The sequence below is a fragment of the Coffea arabica genome, chromosome 8c (genome assembly GCF_036785885.1).
Source record: "Coffea arabica cultivar ET-39 chromosome 8c, Coffea Arabica ET-39 HiFi, whole genome shotgun sequence".
Classification (NCBI taxonomy): domain Eukaryota; kingdom Viridiplantae; phylum Streptophyta; class Magnoliopsida; order Gentianales; family Rubiaceae; genus Coffea; species Coffea arabica.
In genome coordinates, this window is record NC_092325.1 from 6234234 (window position 1) to 6260598 (window position 26365).

Sequence of the window (26365 nt, forward strand, 5' to 3'; positions counted from 1 at the left end):
AATTGAAGACCTATATTATTTATTGTTTCAACCTTTTTATTTTTACCAATCAAAATAAAAAGGTATGTACATGTACCTATTTCTATAATAACATGGATTAAAATGAAAATTAGATGTCTCCAAACTATACACTTGTCAAATCCTTTAATCTAGTGAAATTTCAAGTCATATATACATGGATATGAGATATGGAATCAAGATATAACTTAATGCCAGGTTAATGCACAAAAAGGGGAAAAAAAAGAAAAACTAATGTATACCTACTTCAAAAATACAATAACTTAATTGAAAATTAAAAGATAAAATTGATGGAGGACCAACTTTTACAGCTGCACATACAATGTCATCAATCCTTTTCAATTATAAATATTGATGAAAAGAAATTCTAACACATCCTATTCTTTTTATTTTCATTTGGAAATAATTATTTATATCATTCTAAGGGCATTTTGGATACAGTAAAGTGAATTTATGACAAAAATAGTTATTTCTCTCTCGTTATTAAGAGTAGGGACAATTTCTTATGTTTTCTCACAAATAAGATGGAAGATTCTTATAATTCTAAATTCAAGAAAGGTCTTTAACTTTGATAAAAGTAGAGCGGAGGTTAATGTAATTTATCCTCAATTTTATATTTTAAAGTAAGACTAGAAATGTCAAAATAATATACATGACTAGTGAAGCATAATGTTGTCAATATAAAAGAAAAACCAACAAAAAAGGGGTAAAAGTTTGTATGCATGTAATATGCATGCCTGTGGCTGTCTTCAAGACATTAAAGTGTTAAATGTGTTAAAGATTTTTTTTTTTCATTTTTCCTTTGGGTATTTGCTATTGTTTGATGCGGTGTGATCTTTTGGTAAGATAAAAATCAACCAAAGAAATCAAAGATGATTTTTTCTTAGGTGCTCTAAAATGTGGCTAATCATCACTGTTTGATCACATTTTAGGGATATGAATTGCAATTGCTTGAAAAAGCAAGTTGAATACTATAATTTTTCAAGGTTCGATTCAATTATTAATAAATTAGGACTCAACTAACTTTATTCTGCACAAAAATTAGGAGTTGTTTGGTTTCTATAAAGGAATCAAACTACTATACTAAAAATTTTCCTAGTGAATGGTTTATAAACTGAAAAAAAAAAAGAAAAAGCAATTAGTTAGCATACTTGGTATTCTTAAGGTTAGGGAATTATAGTACTTTTAATTTTCTTACAATTCCACCTAATAAGTTTTATCTAATGAACACGACATCCAACTTTGCAGAAATTTCTGTTGACTATATATATATATATACATTGAATAATTAGCTAGTTGAATATGATTAGCTAGAATATATTGTTTTTGTCTTTCAATTGTCACCTTTTGCACTGAATTTCCAGTTATGAGGATAAACACGAACAACACAATTGAAGTAGAGGGAGACTATTGGAAAAATGAGAAGTTCAAGTGGAAATATTAAAAAAATATTAAAAGAATAGAGTGAGTGAATAAAAAGGGGGAAATTTTTTGAAACCTGTTCTAAGATTTCTGAAGATTTCACCTAGCGCCCCTCTAAATTCAACACTTATGCTAACCACTCTTGTATTTATTATTTTGGTAACAAAATCTTTGAAAAGACACAAATTTCACATAAAAATTCTAAATTGGCATTCTTTTTTAAAGAAAAATGTTGTCTTATATTATTCTCTCTACCACCAAAATACACCAACTCTACCATTTTTCTACCTCCACAGCCACCACTAAGGTTACCTCTATATATCTTAATTTTCCACGTAAAACATGATTAGTTAGCACATAATCTATCAGTACTGACTCCTATGGAATATTCTTAAGTTTTTTCTTATGTAATTATTATAATACAAATTGCAATATGTTAACTTTGATTTCTGTTGAACATATGTTTATTTTTCTTCTTTATTGTCGTTGAACTGGTACACATGATCAGAAAACTAGACAGAATAGACAGGTTAAGCATATAAAATGCAAAGTTTCTTTTGGAAAACTATTTTTGGACTGATACACATTTCCTAATTGCTTGTATAATAATATTATTAATTCTTTTGTCCAAAATACCACTCCACTAGTCCTTAATGTTGTAGTAACGAAAGCAGCTTTCCTCACAGTTTCTACTTTCATTGCATCTGTCATGGTAAAACAATGAGCTAGTATACTTGCATGTTTAGCATGTAAAATTGAAAATAAAAGCAAAATATGTTTAAACGAAAAGTAAATAAATTTTAATTTATGTTTTATCATCTTTCTAACTCGTTGAATGTGGTTTCTCATGTCTAGTTTTGCAATAGTCCTTCTACTTTTCACATTGTGCTAATCAAAGGGTATATATAGTGAAATAATTGAAAATTGGAAGTTTCCCACATCGGTTATTTTTTGAAGGGTTGGCCATAGAGCTGTTAAGTCAATCCAGTAGCTCGAAAGTTCGTTAGAGCTCGGCTCGTTAAGGCTCGAACTCAGCTCGTTAATTTTGGTTAACGAGTCGAGCTCGAGCTCGAAACATGCTCGTTTAGTTAACGAGCCGAGTAGCTCGGCTCGTTTGATACTCGAGTAGCTCGTTAGAGCTCGTTAATGAAGGGTATATTTGTCATTTTAGAAATCAAAATTATAAAAATTAAAAATTATAGGTTTTTATTAAGTTTAATTTGCACGAGTTCGAGCTCGAGCTCGTGAAGCTCGACTCGTTTGTGATAAATGAGTCGAGCTCAAGCTCCACATATATATTTAACGAGCCGAGTTCGAACACATTTTAAAACTCGTTTTCCTAACGAGCTCGAGTCGAGCTCGGCTCGAATTAAACTCGAACCGAGCTCGGCAGCCAAATACTTGGCTCGACTCGGCTCGATTAACAGCTCTAGTTGGCCATAGACCATTAGTCCCATCCATGGTGGAATTTTTGATTGGTAACCACGCCAAGACCTTTAGGTCATGATAAAAGTTTCATATGACAAACATTGGAGAATCAAAGACTTTATATAGTGGTATTGAGGACTAATTCCTAAATTTGACAAACTAAATTGTGATATTAGCTAAGTTGACTATGGTTGAATGATAGTGGAGTGATCACAGAGGTAGCAAGAGAGGAGTGAGGTGGTAGTTGGAGGTGCACAAAGTAATTTTTCTACTATTTTCAAGCATACGCAAAAAACATAGTACAAACTTTAAAAATACCACATCAAAGGTCTTATAAAAACACCCATCTACAATTTAAGTTTAATAAAAATACCCCTAAAAAATTCATGTAGATGACGCATTGTTTTTTTTTTGGTGCCAAAAAGCCCTCACTATGCAAGTAATATTTTGTACTCTGTTTTGATCCATAAAAGACTTCTATAACTCCTTTTTTGTTTTCTTTTCAATAAGGGTTTTTTTTAATTGCATGAATTTATTGACAAACCCTTAGAACTATTGTTGTTGCCCTACACAAAAGCAAAAACATTTGTTACTACCATACCAACAGTAATCTTAATGTCAAAACTACCCTTTTATGGAGCAAGATATAGAATTAAATAATAAAGAATACCAAATAAAGGTACCCATCAAAATACATTTTACAAACATGTTAAGTAATAGAAAATGTTTAAAAAAAACAACATGTATTGTTCTTTATTCTACTTTTATTTCAGTTTTTAGTAAGGTACTATTTTATTGATTCAATTTTAAAGATAACATATCATTCCCTTCTAAAAAAAATTAGTTTCTTTTTCAATAGAAAATTATTTCATCAATAAATAGACCAAATGATTGGTTTTTAATACTTGAACTATAGATGTCTGTCCCATCTAGTTAGAACACTAAAATCCCTTTCAGTTTAAATGTTAAATCCAAATATTGGACCTCATTAAAGCTTTTCGTTAGGAATTCTCTTTTTACCAATAATTCAAAAAGACTTTCTTTTGTAAAGTAAAAAATAAATAATAAAAACCAAAAAAGGTTTTCTTTTTGGCATAGGGCCTAAATCAGCTAAATGGTCAACATGGATCTGTCACAATGCTAAACTAGGTGGAAGTATTAACTATAAACCATGTAAAATTTGACATTCCCTAATTTATAGAAAATGGAAGTTTAAAAATTCATACTCTTGTCTTGGTTTATTCAATATGGAAAATATTTCAATTCATTCTTTTAATTTTCAATTAATTACAATATGTACAAGTAATAGCCTAAATGAGAATAGATAAAAAATAATAATTTATGAACCAATAAGCCCTTAAGTGTACCTTTTTCCCTCAAGGCTGTACCTGTTTCTCCTTTTCTTGCATTTTGTGCATCTTAGTGACAAAATTAGATTCAGTTGCTGCAGATTAATCCAATTGTAAAACAATCTTGGGGTGAAAACGAGAAACAAATATTTTATGAGGGGCACTTTGAATTACAAAGAAAACAACGCTCAGTCACCGACTTTGAAATTCCTCCTATTATTTTGAAATGTCCGACCGTTAATTCTCAAAACCCCATCTACTTATATAAACCCTCCTATTCTCTTCTGCCTTTTCTCCTTCATTTCTCTCATCAAAGCTGATGTTACCATCTCTCTCCCTATCTCTCTGCCATTTCAAAATTTTGGTGCTTTTTTTTATATTTTTCCCAAATTATAACGTTCAAATTGGGCCCAATTTTATATTTTCCCAAGATTTTTGGAGTTTCCTTTGAACAAGTTCTTGTGTTTCTCAAATTATTTGTGTAGTGAAGAAGCGCTGAGTTTCCCCGGATCGAGCTGACCTGATGAGCTCGGTGTGCTGATGAGAGAGACGTGCCCCAAGCCTACAAAACAAACAAGAGGGTGATCTAACAGGAGAGCCCCGAGGTTGTCTCCGGGGGCACTCCGACGGTCAAGTTAGTTCTCCGGTGGGGGGAGTTTACAGGAAGCAAAACCGTGGGGAGTAGTGTGTTGATAGCGAGCGTATCTTGTACAGTTGGTGTGCAGTACCATTTATACCTGCTTGTGAGTCCGACCTCCGTACGTTTCGGGACCTGCCCGGAATCACCTCAATCTCGCGCTGAGCGGGATTCTCCCCGCCCTCTGCGGGATTGCTTTCCAGAGTCTCTCAGAGCCTCAGAGGCGGTGAGCCTCAGGACGATTGTCAGGGGCCTGCAGGCCAGACCCAGCTCTGCCCTTTTTGGGCTGCCACGTGTCTAGACTCAGGACGGGGGCCCTGCACTAGCCCCCTAGATTAGGTAGGGATTCCTGGCAAACCTAATATATACCCCTGCCACATGGGAGGCCAGCGCCGCGCACTGCTCTACCAGGGTCACCCCTGGTACAGTACTATCACACTCCTCCCCTTCCCAGCAGGTCGCCAGCAAGAAGAAGGCGACCGGGCAAAAGAGGGGCCGAGGGGACGAGCCCCCCAACCCGCGAAGAAGTTCGCGCCAGCGCAGCCTCCCCCCCTCCAGTTGACATCGGGGGGACCTGTCCACCTGAGGGTCGGCTCCGCGGAGGAGCAAGCGCAGGAGTCGCCTCCTCCCAGCTTGTGGCATTTCTGCCACGTGGCCCCCCTGAAGCCGGGTCAGGCCCCCACTATGCACGACCCCCGTCGCTTCTGCCCATCTTGGGGGCTCTCTATCAATGACCGAGCCCAATTCCCAGAGGTGGCCCGCGAGCTGGTTCCGGGCTCGGTCCTCCCACGAGACAGGAGGTGGATGGAGCTGGCCAACCCCTCCGATCCCCAGGACGCGTTTTACACCGCCCAGACCCAAGTAAGTTCCCTACCCCTTAGGCCAGTTGTGCGTCCACTTTTCCACTAAGTCACGTAGTGTGCTGACCTCTTTTTCCTTCTTCTCAGGCCAATGCCGCTAATACTGCCCTGGTAACCCGCTTCTCCGAACTGTCTCCCGACTTGAAGAAATTGCAAAAGAAGAACCGGGAGACGGAGCAGCGGCTAACCCAAGCCCTTAAGAAAGCGGACACACTCAGGGCCAAGCTGGGCAAGGCTGAGAAGGAGCTGGAAACGGCCCAGGTCCAGCTCGCCTCCACCAGGTCGGAGCTAGACCAGGAGAAGGCCGGCGTGGCAAAGCTGAGGAAGGACCATGCCATCGAGCTCTCCAGCACCGTCAGCCGGGAGCGGAAGAAGGCTGTTCAGGAGTTCATCTCCTCCCAACAGTTTACCGAGGATGTCGCCCTCCTCAACCAGCCCATCCTTCAGGTTGGCTTCACGCGAGCCCTGGATCAGGTGAAGGGTCTCAACCTGCCCGGCTTCAACTTGGTTGGCTTCAAGGACTACAATCCCACAGTTGAGGAGAAGCTGGACTGGCTCTTCGACGGATACTGCAAGGGGCATGCCCTGAAGGGCCTGGTGGCCCGGACCGACGTCGGAACTGAGCTGGCGGAGGTTCCCTTGGAAGAGGGTGACACCCCCGGCAGGGCTCCCAGGAAGGAGCCAGTGGGCTAAGCTGGGTTTTTCTCTCTTTTTCTTTTTTTTCGGTAGGCTTTGTAATAGGTAGATTTTGAATGTATATATGAAATAGCATTCAATGAAAACTGCCTGATTCTGACTCTCAATTTTTGCTTGCGTCGAACTCTAGCAATCAAATCCATGTGCCGACCTCCCGGGTCGAGCACCAAACAAATCCACCAAGGCAGCGCGCCGGCCTCTTGGGCCGAGCATCTGTTACATTTGTAAGCAAACTACTAAGTTGTCAAAGACCATCAGGCTAAAGGTATTTCATAAAACTGCTTCCCGTCGTGCCGACCTCCTGGGTCGAACCTCAAACTTTAAAGGCAGTCGCGCCGGCTTTTGGAGTCGGGCGTCAAGATTTTCAAGATAGTCTTGCCGACCTCCTGGGCCGAGTAAAACTGATCCACCATGGCGATGTGCCGGCCTCTTGGGTCGAGCACCCTTCGAACTCCAAACTGGCAACCCCCCTACTCAAACCAACTTACCAGAGCGACGTGCCGACCTCTGGGGCCGAACAACAGACTGTAAACTTTTGAGCCCTGCCGGCCTCCTGGACCGAGCATCAAGCTCTCCCCCTAACAGCCAAATTGTCAGGGTACCTCCAAGGCAGCCATGCCGACCTCCCGGGGTCGATCATCCACTCTCAGACTAAAAAGTCTCAGGGCGTGCCAACCTCTTGGGGTCGAGCATCCACTCTCAAACTCTGGAGGTCGAGCATCCATTACCATCTATCCCTAGCCCCCTACTAGGACACTTAGCATTGTCTGAGTGTGCTAGTGTAGGATTTAAACTAAAAAATTATACGGCATTTATAACGATGCACTTAAAACTTGAAAGTCGAACATTTATTTAATGATGAACTTGTATGTGTATTCCGAAGAACAGACAGTAAGACATCCTGGCCTAATCTACCCTACGAACAATCGCAGATTCGAGCAGTGCCAAGTGCGGGGTGCCTCTGCTCCATCCAATTTCGCGAGCTTGCAGTAACCAGCTCGGCTCGCTTCCAGGACCTTGTACGGCCCCTCCCAATTCGGGTCGAGCTTGTTGGACCTATGAGCTCTGCTGACCGAGTTCTTTCTTAAGACGAGATCTCCCGGCTGGTACTGTATGTTTCTCACTTTGGCGTTATGATAGCGGGCGAACTGGCTTTTGTACTTAGCTATCCGTATCGCCGCTTCCTCACGCTTGGCCTCTAACATGTCCAAGTTACACCTCAGCTCTTCTTCGTTAGCTGACACGACGAAATTCTGCGTCCGATGCGAGGGGAGACCGATCTCTGCGGGCACCACCGCCTCTACCCCATAAGTCAGGGAGAATGGGGTCTCGTGGGTGGCCGTTTTGGGCATAGTGCGGTAAGTCCAGAGGACACTAGGGAGTTCCTCTAACCAGTTAGATTGGGTTAGTTCCAACCTAGTTTTTAGTCCCTGCAGAATGATTCGGTTAGCATTTTTCACCTGACAATTGGCCTGGGGATGGCCGACCGATGTGAAGTGTTGGTTGATCCCGAGCTCGGTGCACCAGCTCTTGAAGGAGTTTTCGGCGAACTGGCGCTCATTGTTGGATATCAAGACATGCGGAATCCCGAAACGGCAGACTATGTTCTTCCAGAAGAATTTTTGAACTGCCTTTCTAGAGATAATGGCCAGAGGCTCCGCTTCCATCCACTTTGTGAAATAGTCGATGGCCACCACAAGGTGCTCGTATCTCCCCGGGGCTCGAGGGAAAGGCCCCAGGAGGTCTATCCCCCACTGAGCAAAGGGCCAAGGGCTATGGATGGGAACCATTTCCCGAGCTGGCTGGTGGCGCAGCGGGGCGTGCACCTGGCAAGCTCGGCATTTCTGAACCAGTGCCGCGGCATCCTGGAACACTGAGGGCCAATAGTAGTTCAGGAGAAGGCACTTTTTAGCCAAGACCCTAGAGCCAACATGTGCCGCGCATAAGCCTTCATGAACTTCTTGGAGGATATAGTCGCCCTCCTCAGGAGTTACGCACTTTAGCCAGGGAGAGAGGTACGACCTCCTGTAGAGGGTCCCCCCAACGTAGGCGTATCTAGCAGCTCTGAGTTGGAGTCGGCGAGCTTCCGTTTTGTCCCCGGGAAGGACACCCGAGTTGAGGAAGTTCACGAGGGGAGTCATCCAGGTGGCCGAGCTTTCTATAGCCAAGACCTGGACCTAGTTAAAACTCTTTTGCTTGACCACCTCTACCAAAACTTCCTTGCTCAGGTGGGTAAACGAGGAGGACGCCAGTTTCGACAGGGCGTCCGCGCGCTTGTTCTGGGATCTCGGCACCCGTTCGATTTCGAAAGTATCGAACAGGGCTATTGCCTCTCGAACTTTAGCCAGGTATTTCTTCATAACGTCCTCCTTGGCTTCGTACTCCCCGCGAACCTGGTGGACTACGAGTTGAGAGTTGCTCCGGACTCTGATCGCAGTTATACCCATCTGGTGAGCTATCCGCAATCCTGTCAATAGGGTCTCGTACTCAGCCTCATTGTTAGATGCTGGGAAGTCGAATTTGAGCGCGTAGGTCGGTTCTTCCCCGGTGGGCGAGGTGAGCAGCAGGCCGGCACCGCTCCCTTCCTTGCTCGAGACCCCGTCTACGAATAATACCCACGGCTCTTCCGATCGTACCCTCGTGGGCGGAGAGCTCGGCTCAGCCATGGACAAACTTGCCCCCTCGGCAAGGAAGTCTGCCAAGGCATGAGCTTTGATAGCAGTGCGCCTATTTGGTCATTCTACCCGAGACCTCAGGTTTTGTGAGTATCTGCCGTAAGGGTTGATCCGTCATGACAACAATGCTATGGGCCTGGAAGTAGGGTTGGAGCTTCCGAGCGGCGTTCACCAAGACAAGGACCAATTTTTCGGCCGGCGTGTATCGCGTTTCCGACCCTTGTAGAGCACGGCTAACATAGTATATTGGCCTCTGAACTCCCTGTACTCCCGCACCAACACCGCGCTAACGGTCTCGTTGCAAGCGGACAAGTATAGGAACAGAGTTTCTCCCTACTCCGGGACGGTCAGAGCAGGTAGCTCAGTCAGGTATGCCTTTAGGTCGGTGAAGGTTTTCTGGCACTCCTCAGTCCATTGAAAGTTCTTAGGTGGTTTCAGGATTCGAAAGAAAGGTAGCCCCCTTACCACGAAGCGCGAGAGGAATCTATTCAGGGCGGCCATCCTTCTCGTGAGCCGTTGGACCTCCTTGACGCTTCTCGGAGGGGCCATATCCATGATGGCCTGGAACTTATCCGGGTGCTCGGATCCCCTCTCGAGAGACTAGGAAGCTCAGGAACTTTTCCGACCTAACACCGAAGGTACATTTTTTCGGGTTCAGCCACATCCGGCTTTCCTGTAAAATGTTCAGGATTTCCCTCAGGTCGGGAGCGAGCTGCCGGTCAGTTCGACTCTTGATGATCATGTCGTCCACGTAGACCTCTATGCTCCTGCCGATCTGCTTCTGGAACAACTTGTTGACCAAACGCTGGTAGGTAGCCCCGGCATTTTTTAGCCCAAACGGCATTGTCCGGTAGCAATAAGTCCCTTCCTTGGTGATGAAAGAAGTCTTTTCCCGATCCTCCTCGGCCATTTCTATCTGGTGGTACCCCTTGAAGGCATCCAAGAAACACAAAACGTCAAAACCCACAGTAGAGTCCACTAACCTGTCGATCCTTGGCAAGGGGAAGCAGTTCTTAGGGCAAGCCTTATTGAGGTCTGTGAAGTCCACGCACATCCTCCAGGACTGGTTCTCTTTCTTTATCAGGACGGGGTTGGCTAATCAGGTCGGGTAATATACCTCCAAGATGATCTTGGAGTCCAGCAGCTTGCCGACCACCTCCTTCTTGATCACCTCGTTCCGCTCCGGGGCGAAGCTTCTCTTCTTCTGCTTCACAGGCTTGAAGCGGGGGTCTATGTTGAGGTGGTGGACAGCCAGGTCAGTCGAAATTCCGGGCATGTCTCCAACAGTTCAGGCGAAGACCTGGGCATACTCCCTCAGCAGGGCCTTCAAACTCTCCTTCTCCTCAGAAGGTAGCAGCGCCCCGATGCGGAGAAGCTGGTCAGGCCTGTCCTCCCTCAAGGGAAACTCCTCGATCTCGTCCTGAGTGTCCAGCTGTCGGGCCTCCTCCCCCGAGATGTAGGGCTCCAAGCTGGTCGTCTGGGCGACCACCTTCTCAGGTCCCCGGAGCATGGCCAAGTAGCAAACTCTAGCCACTTCTGGATCTCTATGCACTTCGGCTATCCCTCCCGGGATGGGGAATTTGACGCTGAGGTGGAGCGAAGAGGGAATAGCCCGAAGGGCATTCAAGGCGAGCCGACCTAAGAACACGTTGTACGGGGACTGTTGTTTGACCACCACGAATTTGACAGGGATGGTCCGGCACTTTGGGGTCTTCCCTACCGTGACCATCAGGGTGATCATCCCCTCCGAGTGAATGGACGGTCCGGTGAAGCGCACCAAGGGTGTCCGGACCGGGGTCAGCTGTTCGTCCTCCAAGCCGAGCTCCCTGAACACCCGATAGAATATAATGTCAACCGCACTCCCTTGGTCGACGTACACCTTCTTCACTCGATAATTGTTGGTTACAACATCTATCACGATGGCCTCGTGGTTCCCAGACGCTAGGGGAACCGCGTCCTTTGGTCCGAAAGTGATCTCCTCATCCATGCGTAGGCGCTTCAGGGAATCATCTCCCTCGGGGGAAGGTCGCCTGTTTTTCCGAGCTACCTGGCTATCCCCCCGTGGGGCCCCCGCGATGGTATTTATGACCCCCGCTAGATTCTGGATGTACCGGTCGGGGGAGCTTCCCAGAGGGAGGTCGCACCGCTCAGGGCGGTCGCGACGCTGGCCCTCGCTCCTGTCTCAACGGTAGGTGCGTCCTGTCTCCTGGCCTGGACGACCTTGCAGTACGAATCGTCCCATGAAACCGCGCTGGATCAGATCTTTGATCTCCCTCCGCAGGGTCCAGCACCCCTCGTGTCGTGTCCGACGTCACGGTGAAAGGCGCAGTACCGGTCCTGATTCCTTTTGTTCCGAGGTGTCCCCATCTTTGGCGGCCGATCTCCCAGGCCCTCCGCCTGCATAACAGCTAGGATCTGGGCCCTGGGCCGAGTCAATGGGGTGTAGCCTTTTTCCGGAAGCGGTGGCGGAGCAGGGGCTTTCTCCCTCGAGAGCCGGTCGAAGACGTTCTTTTTGGCCGAGCCATCCTTGTTCTCGGGGGGGTTTCCCCATCCTCTCCGATCTCTGAGATCCCGATCTGATTCTCTCTTCAGGCGAGTCGCCTCCTCTGCGTTGGCGGCCGCGTGCGCCCTGGTCAAGAGTTCTTCCAGATTTCTAGGAAGCTTCTTGGCCAACTTGTAGAAGAGCTCATCTACCCTGAACCCATTCATGAAGGCGGCCATGACTACCTTTTCGTTTTTGTCCCTGATCTGCAAGCTCTCTGTGTTGAATCGGGTCATGAAATTCCTTAGTGACTCGTCGGGCCTCTGCCTGATTGCCATCAGGTGAGTCGCGTTCTTCAAATAAGTTTTGGAAGAGACGAACTGAGCGACGAACTGTCTGGCCCGCTCGGGGAAACTTCGGATGGACCCCAGTGCCAGACCCTGGAACCAGAGCCGAGCCTTCCCCTTCAGAAACATGGGGAAGGTCTTGCAGCGGATTTCATCCGCGGCTGTTTGCAGACGCATGTGCTTCAGGAAGACCGAAAGGTGGTCCTCTGGATCGGTTGTGGCGTCATACAACTCAATGTTCGGGATCTTGAACCTCCGGGGTAGTGGGTAGTCCTCTATCTCTCGGGTAAAGGGCGAGATTGTGTAATTGTCCTCATACAACTGTGGCCGCAAGATCTGCTCGAGTTCGTCTCGAACAGGCTTCCACTGGGGAAGGTTTCGCGGCCGCTCTTAACAGATCGGTCGGAAGATCGATCAGGCTCGTTCCGCACAGGTTTCCGCGGGGAGGGGTCTCTCGGCCTACTCCCCGCAGACCTGTCATGGGAGTACCTTTCGCTGTCCCCGACCACCGAGGCTCGGGGGCGAGGGGGAGTCCGTGGCCGTTTCCTTCTGGGAGGCTGGTCTCGTGACTCATCCTCCGAGGGGTCGGGAAGTGGTTCCTTTTCCTTCCCATTCACCTTGAAGGTCTGTGCGCCACCGGCTTCGCCCTTCTCCTTCGCCTGCGGGATTATGTCTTCAAGCATGGGGAGGTTCTCCGACACGAACTGGAGGATCTGCTGTCTCCGTTCCCCTGAAAGGGCTGAGCCCCCGGCGCCCGGGTCCGCTCCGGCCTCCATTCGCCGGGATCCCTCACCGGCTCCAGGGCCGGTGCTCCCCACGGTCCGCTTGGAACGCGTTCTCGCCATCAACGCAACTTCGATTACCCTTCGGTTCCCACACACGGCGCCAACTGAAGAAGCGCTGAGCTTCCCCGGACTGAGCTGACCTGATGAGCTCGGTGTGCTGATGAGAGAGGCGTGTCCCAAGCCTGCAAAACAAACAAGAGGGTGATCTAACAGGGGAGCCCCGAGGTTGTCCTCGAGGGCACTCCGACGGTCAAGTTAGTTCTCCGGTGGGGGGAGTTTACAGGAAGCAAAGCCGTGGGGAGTAGTGTGCTGATAGCGAGCGTACCTTGTACAGTTGGTGTGTAGTACCATTTATACCTGCTTGTGAGTCCGACCTCCGTACGTTTCGGGACCTGCCCGGGATCACCTCAATCCCGTGCTGAGAGGGATTCTCCCCGCCCTCTGCGGGATTGTTTTCCGGAGTCTCTCAGAGCCCTAGAGGCGGTGAGCCTCAGGACAGTTGTCAGGGGCCTGCAGGCCAGGCCCAGCTCTGCCCTTCCTGGGCTGCCACGTGTCTAGGCCCAGGACGGGGCCCCTGCATGTAGCATTTGTTTCCAGAAGAGATAGGGATTGGGTGTGTGTTTCTGTGTGGAAAATGGCGGACAAAGAAAGACGCAAATTCAGGGCTTTTGGATTTGTACATATGCCAATTGAAGATTCAGGTAAACTAAAGCTATTTGTTTCACTAATTTTTTGTTTTTCTTTTTGAAATGCACTTCATTCTTTTTAATAAATATTTCATCAGAAATATTTGATACAAGGCCGTGTTCTTGAATGTTTGATACAGATTTTGGGGGTTTTTACTGTATTCAGATGGGGGATCAGCTGTGCGTTTCAGCCTCTTAAAAGTGTAGCAAAAGGAAGGCATAAATTCATGGACTTTGACTTGTTAAAATGTTAGTTGAACATTCAGGTGAATGATATCTACTGATATCTTTAATTCTTATATTTTTCTTTTCTAAATGGTGTTTGAATTTTATCAATTTATTTTCTCAGTATTGCTAATCTTTTCTGACTAAATGGTCTTTTTTCTTGCTTTTTTCTAGAGTTGAAACGGGTAACTTTTTTGATTTGTTTTGTTACAGATTTATGGACTTCAGAATTTTGGGAGATGGGAATTTAGTTTATTGACATAGAATATTTTTTACAGTAAATTTGAATTTATGAAAATTTGGGTTTAAAATTACTACAGCACAGAAAGTGATTCAGGGTTAAATCTTGATTATGGTGTTCCAGGATCTGTAACTTTGCTCGGCAGATTAGGTTTTTTGGCTTAAATCTTGATTAGGTTTCCTAGGATATGTTACTTTACTTGGTGGATCAGGGTTTTAGGATTTTTATGGTTTGCAGTAGCTTCAAATCCGAGATTTTTAATGTGCCTCTGATTGCTTGATTTGTTTGATAATTTTGAAACCAGATCATATAGAAGGGGAAGTTATGTGCAAAATCTTTTGTTTTGTTTTTAATTTTTTAATTTTTATGGTTTGTCAGTTTTGGTTACATTGAAAGAGTTAGTTTTAGATTTTGACACTTTTTAGTAGCTACTGTTGTAGTGATACCTCACTTTTGCATGATTTATTAGTAAAATGAATACTTTAAGTTGCTTGCTGTTTGTGGTCATAGTTTGAGAGTGACTATATGCTATTTAATGACTTTAGTAGATTGTGAATTTGTGATGGTTGTGCTTTTTACATTGGTGCAATAGATCAAGTGAAGAATTTCAGGCTGCTTTTCTTTTGTGGTCATCGTTGGAGAGTGACTTTATCTTTTAAACTTCTGCTATTTAATCATCTGGGAAGACTTGTAACTTTGCAGGGGTACTGTCTTTTTACTTGATTGTGATCTCTTAACCATGTTGATTATTGATCAATGACTGTCAAGAATGTTTTGGATTGCTTGCTTGTTGTGGTCATAGATTGGAATCGTCTCTGCTTTGCATCAACGTTTTTCTTGCATCATGTCTTTTTCTATTGCTTTATGTCTGTTTTCTTTTCATAGTTCTTGTTTAAGTCTGATGGTTCTTGGCTATTCATTCATATTGTTTCAGAGTCCTAGATGGTAGTTGTGGTTGGTAAAAAGTGCAAATCTGTTCCGTTTGTAATTTGACAAATTGGAATTTAGTTTTCTGCATAAGTTGACTTATACTCTCATGTTAGTTTAATTGTGCCACGTAATAATGTCCGGAGCAGTATTTCAGTCATCTATAAACATGAGCCATTGTTGGATTTAGTATCCTGATTTTAGTTAATAGATGAATGCCGAGTAGCTTTGCTGCATACTCGTGAATTATTGGTTAATGTATAAGCTTCGAGGAAGATGGATTCCTTGTCTAACTTCTATTACATCCATCTACTTTATTAAGTTAAACTCTGTTTTTATTAAATGTCTAATTATACGCCTTTTTTGTACCTGTTTGTAGTTTTTGTGAAGACTTGTGCTTTTTATTTTCGGTAACTAATGGCTATCAGTGTACATAGTTAAAGGTGTTGACAATTGTGCTTTCTGGGGCCCATTAATTGGCTGGCTGGTTTATTTGTCTCAAGTGATTAGCAATCTAACATCCGATGACTAACTGACTGTGATTTTGAAAATGTATACACTGTTGCAGTTCTGTCGATTCTTTCAAATTGCTTGCGTTTGTTTAGGTCTCAATTTGAGAGTGCTTCTTGCTTTGAGTTTTTTTCATGGGGATACTTGTTATTTTTGTCATCTTGTTTATGTCTCTTGGGCAATAGTCATTTTGTTTTCACAATTCTAGAATTAACAGTGGTTCTAAAAATGCAGAGCTGTTTGTTTTTCATGTGAAAAGCTCTGGTTGGATTTTATTGGTGATTAAATTGGGATGCTTTTAGATACAACTCTTCTATCAGTAGTTTTTCAAGTATGTACTTGTGCAATGTCTTAGGACAGTTTTGGTCTGTCATGTAGAAGAAGAAGTTATTGTTGAAAAGTTTACTGACTTTAGGTACCAAGTATAGAACAGAATAGATGCAGAATCATAGATAGTTTATGGAGTGACACCTTGTTTAACATCCCTTAGATGGTTCCATTACTATATCATTAATTGAAGAGCATTTGCTTTTCTGTTTGAGATTTGCAATACTACCAAAGTCTTCACCAATATATAACCTGTAATGACATGAAAAGTATCATTGAATTAGAAAGAATGAATGAGGTGACGAAAACACGGAACTAATGGCCAAAGATTTTAAAATATTAAAACTGGCATATGTACTCCTGGAGAAACTATTAACAGCTTCAAAATTAACAAAGAAAGAAACTTAAGCTGCAAATTTGGTAGCTTAGAAACTTAAACTCATATATCAAGTTGCATGCAAAACACAAACTTTGATAGTCTAAAAATATTTATAAGCTCACATGTACTTGTATCGAATGATCACAATACTTTGCTGACAAACTTCTGAGAGTTTTCTGCCAACAAACACATAAACACGAAGGAAAATTTAGGTTCAAAAAGAAGTACATGAACACAGAATATGAAACTTTCAGCAGCCAAGGGTATTAATTTCTCTAGATGCATATATACCCAGCAGCAAAGTTTCTAAAAGTTTCACGGACACAAGAAAATAGTACAGATGCACCCTTTATTCCTAGAAAACCAGTTGCATACAATTTGGATTTGGAGAAACAACTGCCAACTATTCAAGAAATCCCAAAAGCAAAGATACCCGATTGCATAATGAATGCAAGCTGATATTATCATCAATGCCAATTGATATTATCATATCAATGCCTAACAGCAAAATAAATTAATTTTTAACTAGCATATAAACTCCAATTGAATCTTAGGTCCTCAAAAATAACTTACACGATCTAGAACACTAAAGTAATATATAAATGCTTTGAATCATCAAGGTTTAGCAAATGTCTAGGTTTTCTCTCTTACATTTGAATAATCAACTTCTTTTACTACAAGGAAATGAAACAATTAGAATGCACACACATACTATTACCAACCACACAACTACACTATACTCCTAATTGAGTTCCTCTGAGGATTGAAATCCTTACAAGACTTAAACCCGCAATGGGGGGAAAAATCACTTGGACAGCTTAGATGGAATAAATGACCAAAAATTATAGCACAATAATCTTCCAGGAGGAAAGAAGTCCAAAATATAGTAAGCATATGTTTCTTACATCATAAGCAAGTATGTTCAAACTCTGATAATTAAATTTAAACTCCATTTGTCTACAAATGAATCTTGTTAGGAATAACCTGGTCTCTGGCTGTAGACAGGAAAGCAAGACAAGCTTTTGCTATAGGAATAACCTGGAATTTTTACATCCTCTGAGTCACAACGTGAAGAAAAACTATCCATAAAGACAGCTTCTGGGATTGAGTCAAAGACCAAGAAATCTAGGTAATAAATCAGCAAGGCCAACGTTCAAGTTGCAGAATTTCATTGTCCTGACATTAGATTTACTAAACTACAACCATGTTTGCTGGCTGATTAAACACTTTAACTGAATCCCGTAGATGACTTTGCATATCAACCACCATTTGGAGTACATTACAGGAACATACAGTTAGAACCAGGTGTTTCTAACCAAAAAAATTGATACAAATAACATGGAAGATATTCTTGGACACATGATCTAATAATTTAAAAATAACTGTAAATAACCCATATATGATCTAATGTAGTTAGTATTAATTAGGATTAATTAGGACCTGATAGCTAATAGTTAACTAAGAAACATGGCATCATAATTCTTAGACATGAATAAAATTAGGGCAGCCTAATATTGGATTCGACATATCATCAACTTTTTGTTGTTTGTTTTCAAGATGCAAGTTTTTTTAACAGGCATGGTAAATGGTTACTTTTCTCCATTAAGGTGGGGTGCAACATGAATTTGGCGTTTGTTGTATGACAAAGTCCTCAAATACATTAAATACTGATGATACATACTATCTGTAATAGTTCATCAACCTAAAAACCATCTGAACCTCTTAATTCAGCATGAATTTGTACAGTAGAAGTAGACTCCATTCCTAAGACCCAACATTCAATACTAAAATGCATGAGCTTAGAAAACAATAAAGGCTATTGATCAAACCAGTAGAAAAACTTCCAAAATTACTGGAAACAGAGCAAAATAAATCCTCTTTTGGAGAAAAATTAAACCGTACCCACAAATAAAGCAACAAAGGCATGTTTTGGAGGTTAATTTTGTGATCTAACCAAGCCTCCAATGGCATCACTTATGATAGCCTATACTATACTTGAAAAGTGTAATGAAGACCTATGGTAATAATTCATCCAAAACCAATATCAGTCAATAACTATGCTTGCTGGTATCCTATCAATTGTTGAAATAAATGTGATAGGAGATTTCTTTTTTATTTCTTTTTCTTAACAAGTAAAACATATAGAAAGGTTAGTTTCCACCACATATTCATGACTCTTAGCACTTTCCAGTAATCATTAAAGTAGGAGCATGAAAGCTGCAAATGCTATAACATAAAGCCATAAAGTAAACAATTAGACCATCCCTTAGAGGCACTATGTATAACAAAAAAAGAAGTGGTGCAAATGTATAACCTGTAATTGACAATAATTGACAAAGCAATATGTATAACCTGTACGCCATTGCTTTAAATGTTGACCTTTTCACAATGATTGGTAGAATATTTTTCTGGTTTGACGAAATTTACTAAGTGCTTGCTTTCCATTCAAAACAGAATTCTTACTAAAGAGAATTTAGCAGTGCTTTATCCCACAATTACAATCATCTTCTTTTGGCATGCTTCTAAAATCAGGTCAAAATCCATTCATTTCCTTATTTTTTCATTTATCTTAGATATAATTCATTCATTCTAAGTATTTTATGAATTCAATTGTCAACTATTTTGTCATTACACTTCAATTTCAAATTCTGATGAAGGAAATGCATATATACCTCAAAAAATGAACTCCATAACAGGGAAACAAGATTTATTTTGTTCACAAAAGTACTCCATCCAGTAGTGAGAAATTGCCACCATAGCTGATCTATAAGAACATTTCTGAAACTAAATCAGAACAAAAGAACAAAAAACAAAGACAACATGATTAAAAAAAAAGCTACATGAAAAATAAAACAGAATTTTTTTTCAAATGAAATCAAGAAAATTCTTTATTAAATAGAAAAAAATTTAGGCAATCTCTAAATTCAATACAAAAATTAACATTAGAATTCACTGAAATAAATGGATGAAATGGGAGGGGATGAGAGAGAGGTGCGAAATGGAGCTCCAATTGAAAACTCAATTGAACGAGGAAGCTAGAATGGCTTCACTAGTAAGGAGACTTTAGTAGGGAAATCTTGATACGAGTTAGGGATTAAACAGACAAGGATTTGGGGAGGACCTCGCAAGAGAGAAATGGTTGGAGGGAAGGCACCGGAGTAGGAGACTCCATTCATTGGCGTAGATGGTGCCAGATTGACAGATCGGAAAGAATAATTGCAGTTGGAAGGGCTTCTGAGAGATTATTTGAGTTTTGAAATCCTTCATGAGAATAGATAGATCTGTAAGTAGTAAGGTTCAAGGAAGCAAATTGGATGGAGGAATTTTAGATCTTAAAAAGATTAGAGAAACAACTGTATTTGCAAGCTTAAGTTTGCTAAAGCTTTGGTGATGAGGGGTGGAGGGTAGCTGATATATTCCGGGTAAACCAATCCTTATTGTGATGACAGCTGACCTGTTCGTCATAAAAGTTAGATTTGCTGTGGTGAGTTTGGCTCGTCAATAAAAAGGTTGTCAAATAAAGTATGTTATTTTGTAGTGGCAATGTTATTATTTGGTTTTGAGATTTTAGTAAATGAATTTTGAATTATCATGTTGCAGAATCATGATTTAGGATTATAAGCTTAGAGGAGCATTGATTCATGATTAAATTCTTCTTTGCATTTTTTTTACTATCTCTTTTGGATTTAAAGATCATTTTCTTTTATTAGATTAGTTAAAATAAGCTACATCTTGCAAAATTGCCTGAAGCCAAGAAGCTATTGGGATTTGTTATTCCCTGTTTTCACCACTTCTTGTTGTTGTCAGATTGAAGTTGCCTGAATCTTTGTGATGCAGAATCATATGTTGTTTGATGTATATAATAGGAAACATATAGGAAGAAAATTGATTCCTTGTGTTTTCTTTGACATTGTTTCATTTTTTTTGTTCACAATTAAACATGATCATGTATAGTTAGTTTCAAACATATCCTTGTACACAAATTGGTTATCTATGAACTAATTGTATTTGGTTTGTGCCATCAGGATATGTTGCAATCAAAAATCTTGCTGATTAAGTCTTTCTCAACATAATGTACCAGCTAGTGTGAATGTTAGAGAAACAAGTGGCCTTTTCAGTTTAGCCTGTAGTTGCTTCTTGAATCCAATATTTGTGCTGTAGAATAATATGGACATCATATGTGCTTCTCTTTGATAACAAGCCACCTCATTTGTACCATCAAAATACTCTCCAATCACAAGTCTCGTTGATTAAATTTTTCTCCGTATCTGTTACAGCTAGGCTGCTGCCTGTATAATTAGATGCTTTATTCAAGAGAACTAAGTGGCCTTTTAGTTTAGGCTGCAGTTGATATCTTTTCTGCAGGAGAACATGGATCGCCTATCTGTTTTCTCTTTGATAACAAGCCACTAAGAGGCTCTACCCTTAGCTCAGATTACTTGGAATATCCTTTTTGTTTTGGTACCACATCATCACCAAGTTACTACACAAACATGATGTGGAATTTTCTGCATGGAAACTATTAGATTTACTGTTAATTTGCAATGATAGATTGGAGACCAAACCCATATATAGGATGCAGTTGTTCATATTTACTCCTGAACTACTAAACTTTATCTTTTGCTATAACTGCAAGCTTATTCTTGTTCTGATCTTTTAATGAGTGGTTTAGTCTATAACATTAGTTTAAAGAAGTGGTGTATATATAAATGTAAATGTAAATTCAGGTAATATATGCCTAGAAGTGTGCCAGAGATGATGGTTCAAATTGACCTTTCCTTTTGGTATAGGATTTTAAGATTGTAAATTGTGACTAGCTGCAGATTAATAACTTTTTATGCAAATCATTATCTGGTATGGAGTAACATTTTATAGCTTAGAGAAAGAAGAATTAAGCTTGGAGCATTTTAGTTTCTCTTAGTTTGTCTCAAGTTTTTCTCCTATGAACTATGTTTGCTTTTCTTTTTCTGGTCAGCATTCACTGGTTTTATTGCTGTGATCTTGTTTTTATCTTGAGGGTTCTCCTTCAGTCAGCTTTGTTGAATGATGTCTTCTTTTTCGTAAAATTACACGTTTTTGTTTTTTCGTTGGAATATCTACAACCTTTGCTATGTGTGCTGCTCTGTGACAAGTTCTTCATTCTCAAGATTCTCTATTATCTCTACTTAATAAGACTGTAAGTTTATTCATGTAACTGTTCTTGCAATTGTCATGCTTTGTGATTATGTGTCAACTCCATACTCGTTCGTTAGTAAGGAATGTGCTGTGGTAATTGAGTTTTAACTTTGTGAGCTCAATTATGGAGCAGATTTAGTTGGTGTTCCTTGAAGTTTGCTCAAGATTTTTAATTTTTTTTTTCCTAGTTGGTGTTTTCTGGGATCACTGAACCTGTTTCAATGTTATCATGACTTTGGAAAATGAAAAATCTCTGAATGTACAGGATGTGAAAGTATGTGATAGAAGAGTTTAGTCCTGGGATATAGATCAATATGTAGCATCATACAACCTTAGAATATAGGATATAAACAGTCAATTGAAGTTTCTTTTGGTATCCCTGGGTTTCTTAATTCTTGTGAGGTGTTAATATTTAAATTAGTGATTTTTTAGTCACCATTTTTTAAGTAGTACCACACTTGTTGATGATAGATCAATATGCGGATATTTCTAGTTCCCTGAGTGATTTTGCTACTGGTGTCAGGCTGTTTATAGGATTGAAGGTGTCGACTTGTGTTTTCTTGCATCCAATCTTAGGGTTTTGTTTGGTTTTGTTTGTTTCAAATCCCAATTTGCAATTTGATGTCTTGGGACACTATATTTTCTTTCATGGTTTCTAAAATTGGAAAGATTGTGATACTAACTACATCCATCCAAAATTTGTGAGAGATGGATTTGGTACTGACATATAGATAAGGTATACATCTTTTCCATTTTAAATTCTCAATGTATTTAATATTATACAATTTTTTGGCTTTCTTGGTTTCTTAGGTTTAATTATGTTCTTTTTTATTATTGTGCTAGATTCTACTGCACATCTATTAGTATGATTGACAGGTGTCAAGCCTGTGCAATAATAATAATAACTTAACTACCACCAAAGGCAATCAATAATCAATTTTAGGTACTGGAGCAGGGACTCTAGGTATGCAATGGATTACTTGATTCACCCTATTTCCGAAGAGTCTGCTTAATCCGATATACCAGAATTAATTAACTGACAAAATTTAATAACTAGTAGACAGTGACAAGTAGAGTCGTCTTCTCAGGGACTGGGGAGAAGTTTGTTTCCTTTCGAGTCAAAACAAATGGAGGGTTTTAGGATTAAATGCTAGTGAATAATTGCTAACTAAATAAATCAAATGCAAAAAATAATTAATTGATAGAAATAATTGGAGAAACTCTAACCAAGTGTACACTTCAGAGATGGTTCGTGCAACTGATCATTGATTCAAATATCATTCCAACATTTATTAATAGATTGGTTATAGTTGTCATTCACACGATAAATAACCAATCTTTTCTTAATTTCTCGATAGTTAAGGTACGACCATTAATTATTTCTCTAACCCGGAAACAATTCTAGGTACGATCGTAGGATGTAATTTCTAGATTGCATTACAATTTAGAAAAATCCAATCCTAACTAACAAATATGCTACAAGGGTTTGTTTAAAAGTTAGATTGTATGTTTTTCTGACATAAACCCAATTATGCCAGTTACTACGGGACGGAGATAATCGAACAATTACGAATTCGACTACCCCCAATTAGCAAAATAACCTACGTGAATAATTAAATATTGTGCACTATTCAATCATATACAAAAGTTATAACAATTAAAAGCAGAAAACATATAAATATCACTAAATGGAGGAAACAGTTAAAATAATGTAGATCTCACAGTAATTATCGAACCAAATTTTCAGTTATTCCCTTGACTAGAATTAAGAAATTAGTTCCCCATTAACGGAGAACACGCCATGTAAAGCAATTGAGGAAAAACCGTCAACTCTTGTCTTCTCAAATTCGGCCAATCAGAGAAAGAAGAACAAGAAAAATTGTTGTTTTCTATTGTTTCCCACAAAAGCATGCAAGAGAGTCTGATGCTTTTCTTCAATTCGGTCAAAACCAAAGAAAACAGCAAATTCAACCAGTCAATAATTGTGGCTCTCTTCAAGTTCTCAAAAAGTAAGAAAAGTCAAAATTAAAAAAAAGTACAATCCCCTCCACGTTAGTAGTCACCAAAAAGGGTGAAGGAAATCATTTCTCTTTTTCTGCCAGGCCCACCAAAGAAAGAAACGCATCCTAGTCTTAGTGTTTCTCCTCAAAAATTGGTATCCGAATACCAAACTTTCTAAATAAAAGAGATCCTATTACAAATTACTTTCTTCCGCTTTGGAGTGGCCCCACCGATCTCCAAATTTGTAGGGTGCGTTTGGATTCCCTGTTTTTGGGGGTGTTTTTGAAAAACAATACTGTAGCAGTTTTTAAAAAACACGCATTGTCGTTTGGATTGTTGTTTTTGAAAAACTCATATTTTTTGAAAAACACATGCGTTTGGATTGAGCTGTTTTTTAAAAACAGCTTCGTTTGGATTAGCTGTTTTTGGGGGATTTTTTTAAAATAAAACTGTACTGTAACAGAGTTTTTAGAGCATATTTTGGATTGGCTCTTGGAAAATATTTTGATGTACAATTAAGAATAGAAAAGTTTTTTAGAAAATATTTTGAGATACATTATTGAAAATTTTTTTAAAAAAATAAAACTAATTTTTGGATTACCTTTTATAGTCCTTTTGTGCAAATTTTTATTGTATTTCAAAAACTAGTTTATGTGTAACACCCCCAAAACAGGGGATCTAAGGGTCCAAATGTGTAATTAGCCAATACGTTCGCTATCTTTGCAAAATAATGGCCATTAAATTATGTCCCCTCCCGCAATTTCCTAAAGTAGTTGGCAAACTTTCTACCAAATTTAAACGAAGTAAAAAATGTGCCTAGAACTTAACTCGGTCATGAGTTAAGCGTACGGCACCATTCACAAACTCACGTCAACTAAACCGGCAAACTGAATACTTACTGAGGTTGTAGAGCAAAGTATGAGTCCGCAGATTTCATACAAAGGTGCAAATCCCTGGATACATGGGTACAACACAATTAACTGGAGCCAAATGATTTTGTAATCCCTCAATCACCAGGAATGTGAATTAAACATTTAAGTACAAATCGGAAGCTGATTTAACACACTTTTGGTCCTAGGCCAAGCACTAGAGTCTAGTTATTAGCATTCACATACATGTGCGCCGCCATTGCCCGCCGATCTTCATTCCAGTTATCTATGCCCTGCTGCGACATATCGATAGGTTGACCCATCTGCACTTGTTCCCCTGCTATGTGTGCATCAGCAAAGGCACCATTTATCGCTTCTTCATTGAAGTACTCATCATTCGGCACATAATCGCGCATAAAATTGTGAAGAGCACAACATGCAAGCACAATATTATTTTGCGTTGCTATCAGGTAGTTCTGCATTGGACCTTTGAGTATTGGAAATCGCTTCTTAAGAACTCCAAATGTACGCTCAATAATATTCCTAACTGATGCATGTCGCCTATTGAACAGCGCTTTAGCTGCTCGCTCATGAGGTGTGCCCCGTGCACCCCTAAACGGAGCCATAAACCCCGGCATATTTCTATAGGCAGCATCTACTGCATAATATTTTCCTGTTGATTTAATGACAGGGTTCATGTTATTGCCCCTACTCATTTATTACGGAAACAAATGCTATAAATAAGAACCAAATACAAAAGAGACTATTTCCTACTGCCTTGTATTATAAAAGTAGTTCGTCACCAGACATATTCTAATTCGTTACCAGACAGCATCTAAAAAGGCATTTCAATTAAATTACCTTGCGGTGGCATTGGAAATCCTGAGCCCGGATCAAGCAAGGTCTCTTGGAGAATTCTGGCATCATGAGCACTACCCTCCCAGCCGACCCGAACATAGACAAACCGCATATCATGATCGCAGGCAGCAAGTATATTCTGGGATAAGTCGCCATGCCGATTTCTGAACCTCTCTCTTACCTCTGCTCTGCACCAAGCGGATACGTGGGTCCCATCTAAAGCTCCCACACAATCCTATATAAGTGAAATAAGTTTGGCTATGAGTTTCACATGCTCGCAGAAACCTACATGAAAGTGCATGTCCAACTAAACATGAGATACATACTCGGAACCACGGCATGAGCAAACCATTGTTCAAGATCCGAGGATGCGTGTCATCGACGTTTCTTGGCCTAACGAGATCACGACCTAGCCGAACCAAAGCTCGTAAGACACGACGAACGTGTCGATCAATCGTCTCAGTTGAGTGCTGGAACCGCTCGGCTAACACCCGGTGCCGCTCATCATGGCTCAGGCACATTAGGGTTAAAGCAACGGATTCATGTACCCCCACTCTTTGAGAAGGATATGCATGCCAGTAACCCCGATTAAGCAATAAATCGCACAACAAAAGGAATTGAGGAACATCCAAGCGCATATTCTGAATAATTCGGTCTTCATGTCCGTTAATAATCTCAATCGTGTAATCTCTCCCTGACAGCGCGCTATCTCGTACTCTTCGTCTTCTTGGGACCTGCTGATGTGTATCCTGGAAAAAGAACATGAAACCCAATAATACGACGTACATAAGGATGTTGTCGAGCTCCTCATCATCTAGCTCGTCATCCAGTTGACCTCCTTGAATGTGCCCATCGTTGTCCATCTTCGCACAGCAACAACTCTGAACTCTGAAATTGGCCAAGTGATTGAAGCTCATTAAACCCTATTCTAGTAGTAGAAGTGAAATATTATCAACCAAGAAATAATAACCTCAATTGATACAAATTCCAAGAAATAATTATAATGAAACAAACATCCAAGAATTATGTATGTGTAATAACACGAAAACATTAGGTTGATATCCTCAATATAATGCAAAAACGGTGTAAAGAAATGAATACTTAAAGAGGAAATCCGCACATAATTCCCTGAATGGCAACTCACAACCTCATTGAAAGGTTGATATCGACGTAAACCAATTGAGTCAATTGGGGAAATCCCCAACAAATTCTACTAAATAAGTGCAACCCATTATTATAAACAGTCACAAATAAATTAATAGCAACATCCTGAATATGAAGAAAAAAATAGGCAAAACTCTATGCCTAAAATAACCTGAAATATTCAAACCCATAGATTAAACAAGTGAAATAATTAAACAAGTTCAACCATTTATTACAAAGTGTCAAAAGTGCAATAAGTAAATCAACCAAATAACAAGTTGATTTTATATATTAAGTTCACTTAATAATTATAAACACTCACAGG

The 26365-nt window shown here is 40.8% G+C and overlaps 2 protein-coding genes across 11 annotated transcripts; both read right to left on the reverse strand.

The window, feature by feature from the left end:
- Window positions 1-15663: 15663 nt before the first annotated feature.
- On the reverse strand, window positions 15664-19491 carry LOC113707261 (uncharacterized). 10 transcript variants are annotated; one of them, XM_072062450.1, is made up of 5 exons: window positions 19449-19491; window positions 18667-18778; window positions 16979-17032; window positions 16117-16170; window positions 15664-15867 (listed from the first exon to the last, which is right to left on the reverse strand). In XM_072062450.1, the coding sequence occupies exons 1-5, from the start codon at window positions 19457-19459 to the stop codon at window positions 15853-15855; spliced, it is 246 nt and encodes an 81-aa protein (XP_071918551.1). In that variant the 5' UTR covers window positions 19460-19491; the 3' UTR covers window positions 15664-15852. The 10 variants fall into 10 exon arrangements, 4 of the variants coding, with proteins under 4 accessions (XP_071918551.1, XP_027085296.1, XP_071918550.1 ...); XM_027229495.2 differs by lacking the exon at window positions 19449-19491 and adding an exon at window positions 19116-19442 and having other exon boundaries at window positions 18667-18758; XM_072062449.1 differs by lacking the exon at window positions 19449-19491 and adding an exon at window positions 19116-19442 and having other exon boundaries at window positions 18667-18772.
- Window positions 19492-24263: 4772 nt separating this feature from the next.
- Window positions 24264-25760, reverse strand: LOC113705723 (protein ALP1-like). Its single transcript, XM_027227641.1, has 3 exons — window positions 25224-25760; window positions 24901-25132; window positions 24264-24712 (listed from the first exon to the last, which is right to left on the reverse strand). The coding sequence occupies exons 1-3, from the start codon at window positions 25758-25760 to the stop codon at window positions 24264-24266; spliced, it is 1218 nt and encodes a 405-aa protein (XP_027083442.1).
- Between the last annotated feature and the right edge of the window lie 605 nt (window positions 25761-26365).

What these genes read in the sequence shown, in the direction of transcription:
- LOC113705723 (XM_027227641.1), bottom strand. Translation starts at nt 25,760, where the DNA reads ATGGACAACGATGGGCACATTCAAGGAGGTCAACTGGATGACGAGCTA. An exon ending in TGCTCATGCCGTGGTTCCGA is followed by an intron (nt 25,133 to 25,223) that starts GTATGTATCTCA and finishes TCACTTATATAG; the next exon opens with GATTGTGTGGGAGCTTTAGA. An exon ending in ATTTCCAATGCCACCGCAAG is followed by an intron (nt 24,713 to 24,900) that starts GTAATTTAATTG and finishes TTAAATCAACAG; the next exon opens with GAAAATATTATGCAGTAGAT.
- LOC113707261 (XM_072062448.1), bottom strand. Translation starts at nt 19,261, where the DNA reads ATGAAGGATTTCAAAACTCAAATAATCTCTCAGAAGCCCTTCCAACTG. An exon ending in AACCATTTCTCTCTTGCGAG is followed by an intron (nt 18,779 to 19,115) that starts GTCCTCCCCAAA and finishes GTTCTGATTTAG; the next exon opens with TTTCAGAAATGTTCTTATAG. An exon ending in TGTCTACAGCCAGAGACCAG is followed by an intron (nt 16,171 to 16,978) that starts GTTATTCCTAAC and finishes GTTTGTTGGCAG; the next exon opens with AAAACTCTCAGAAGTTTGTC.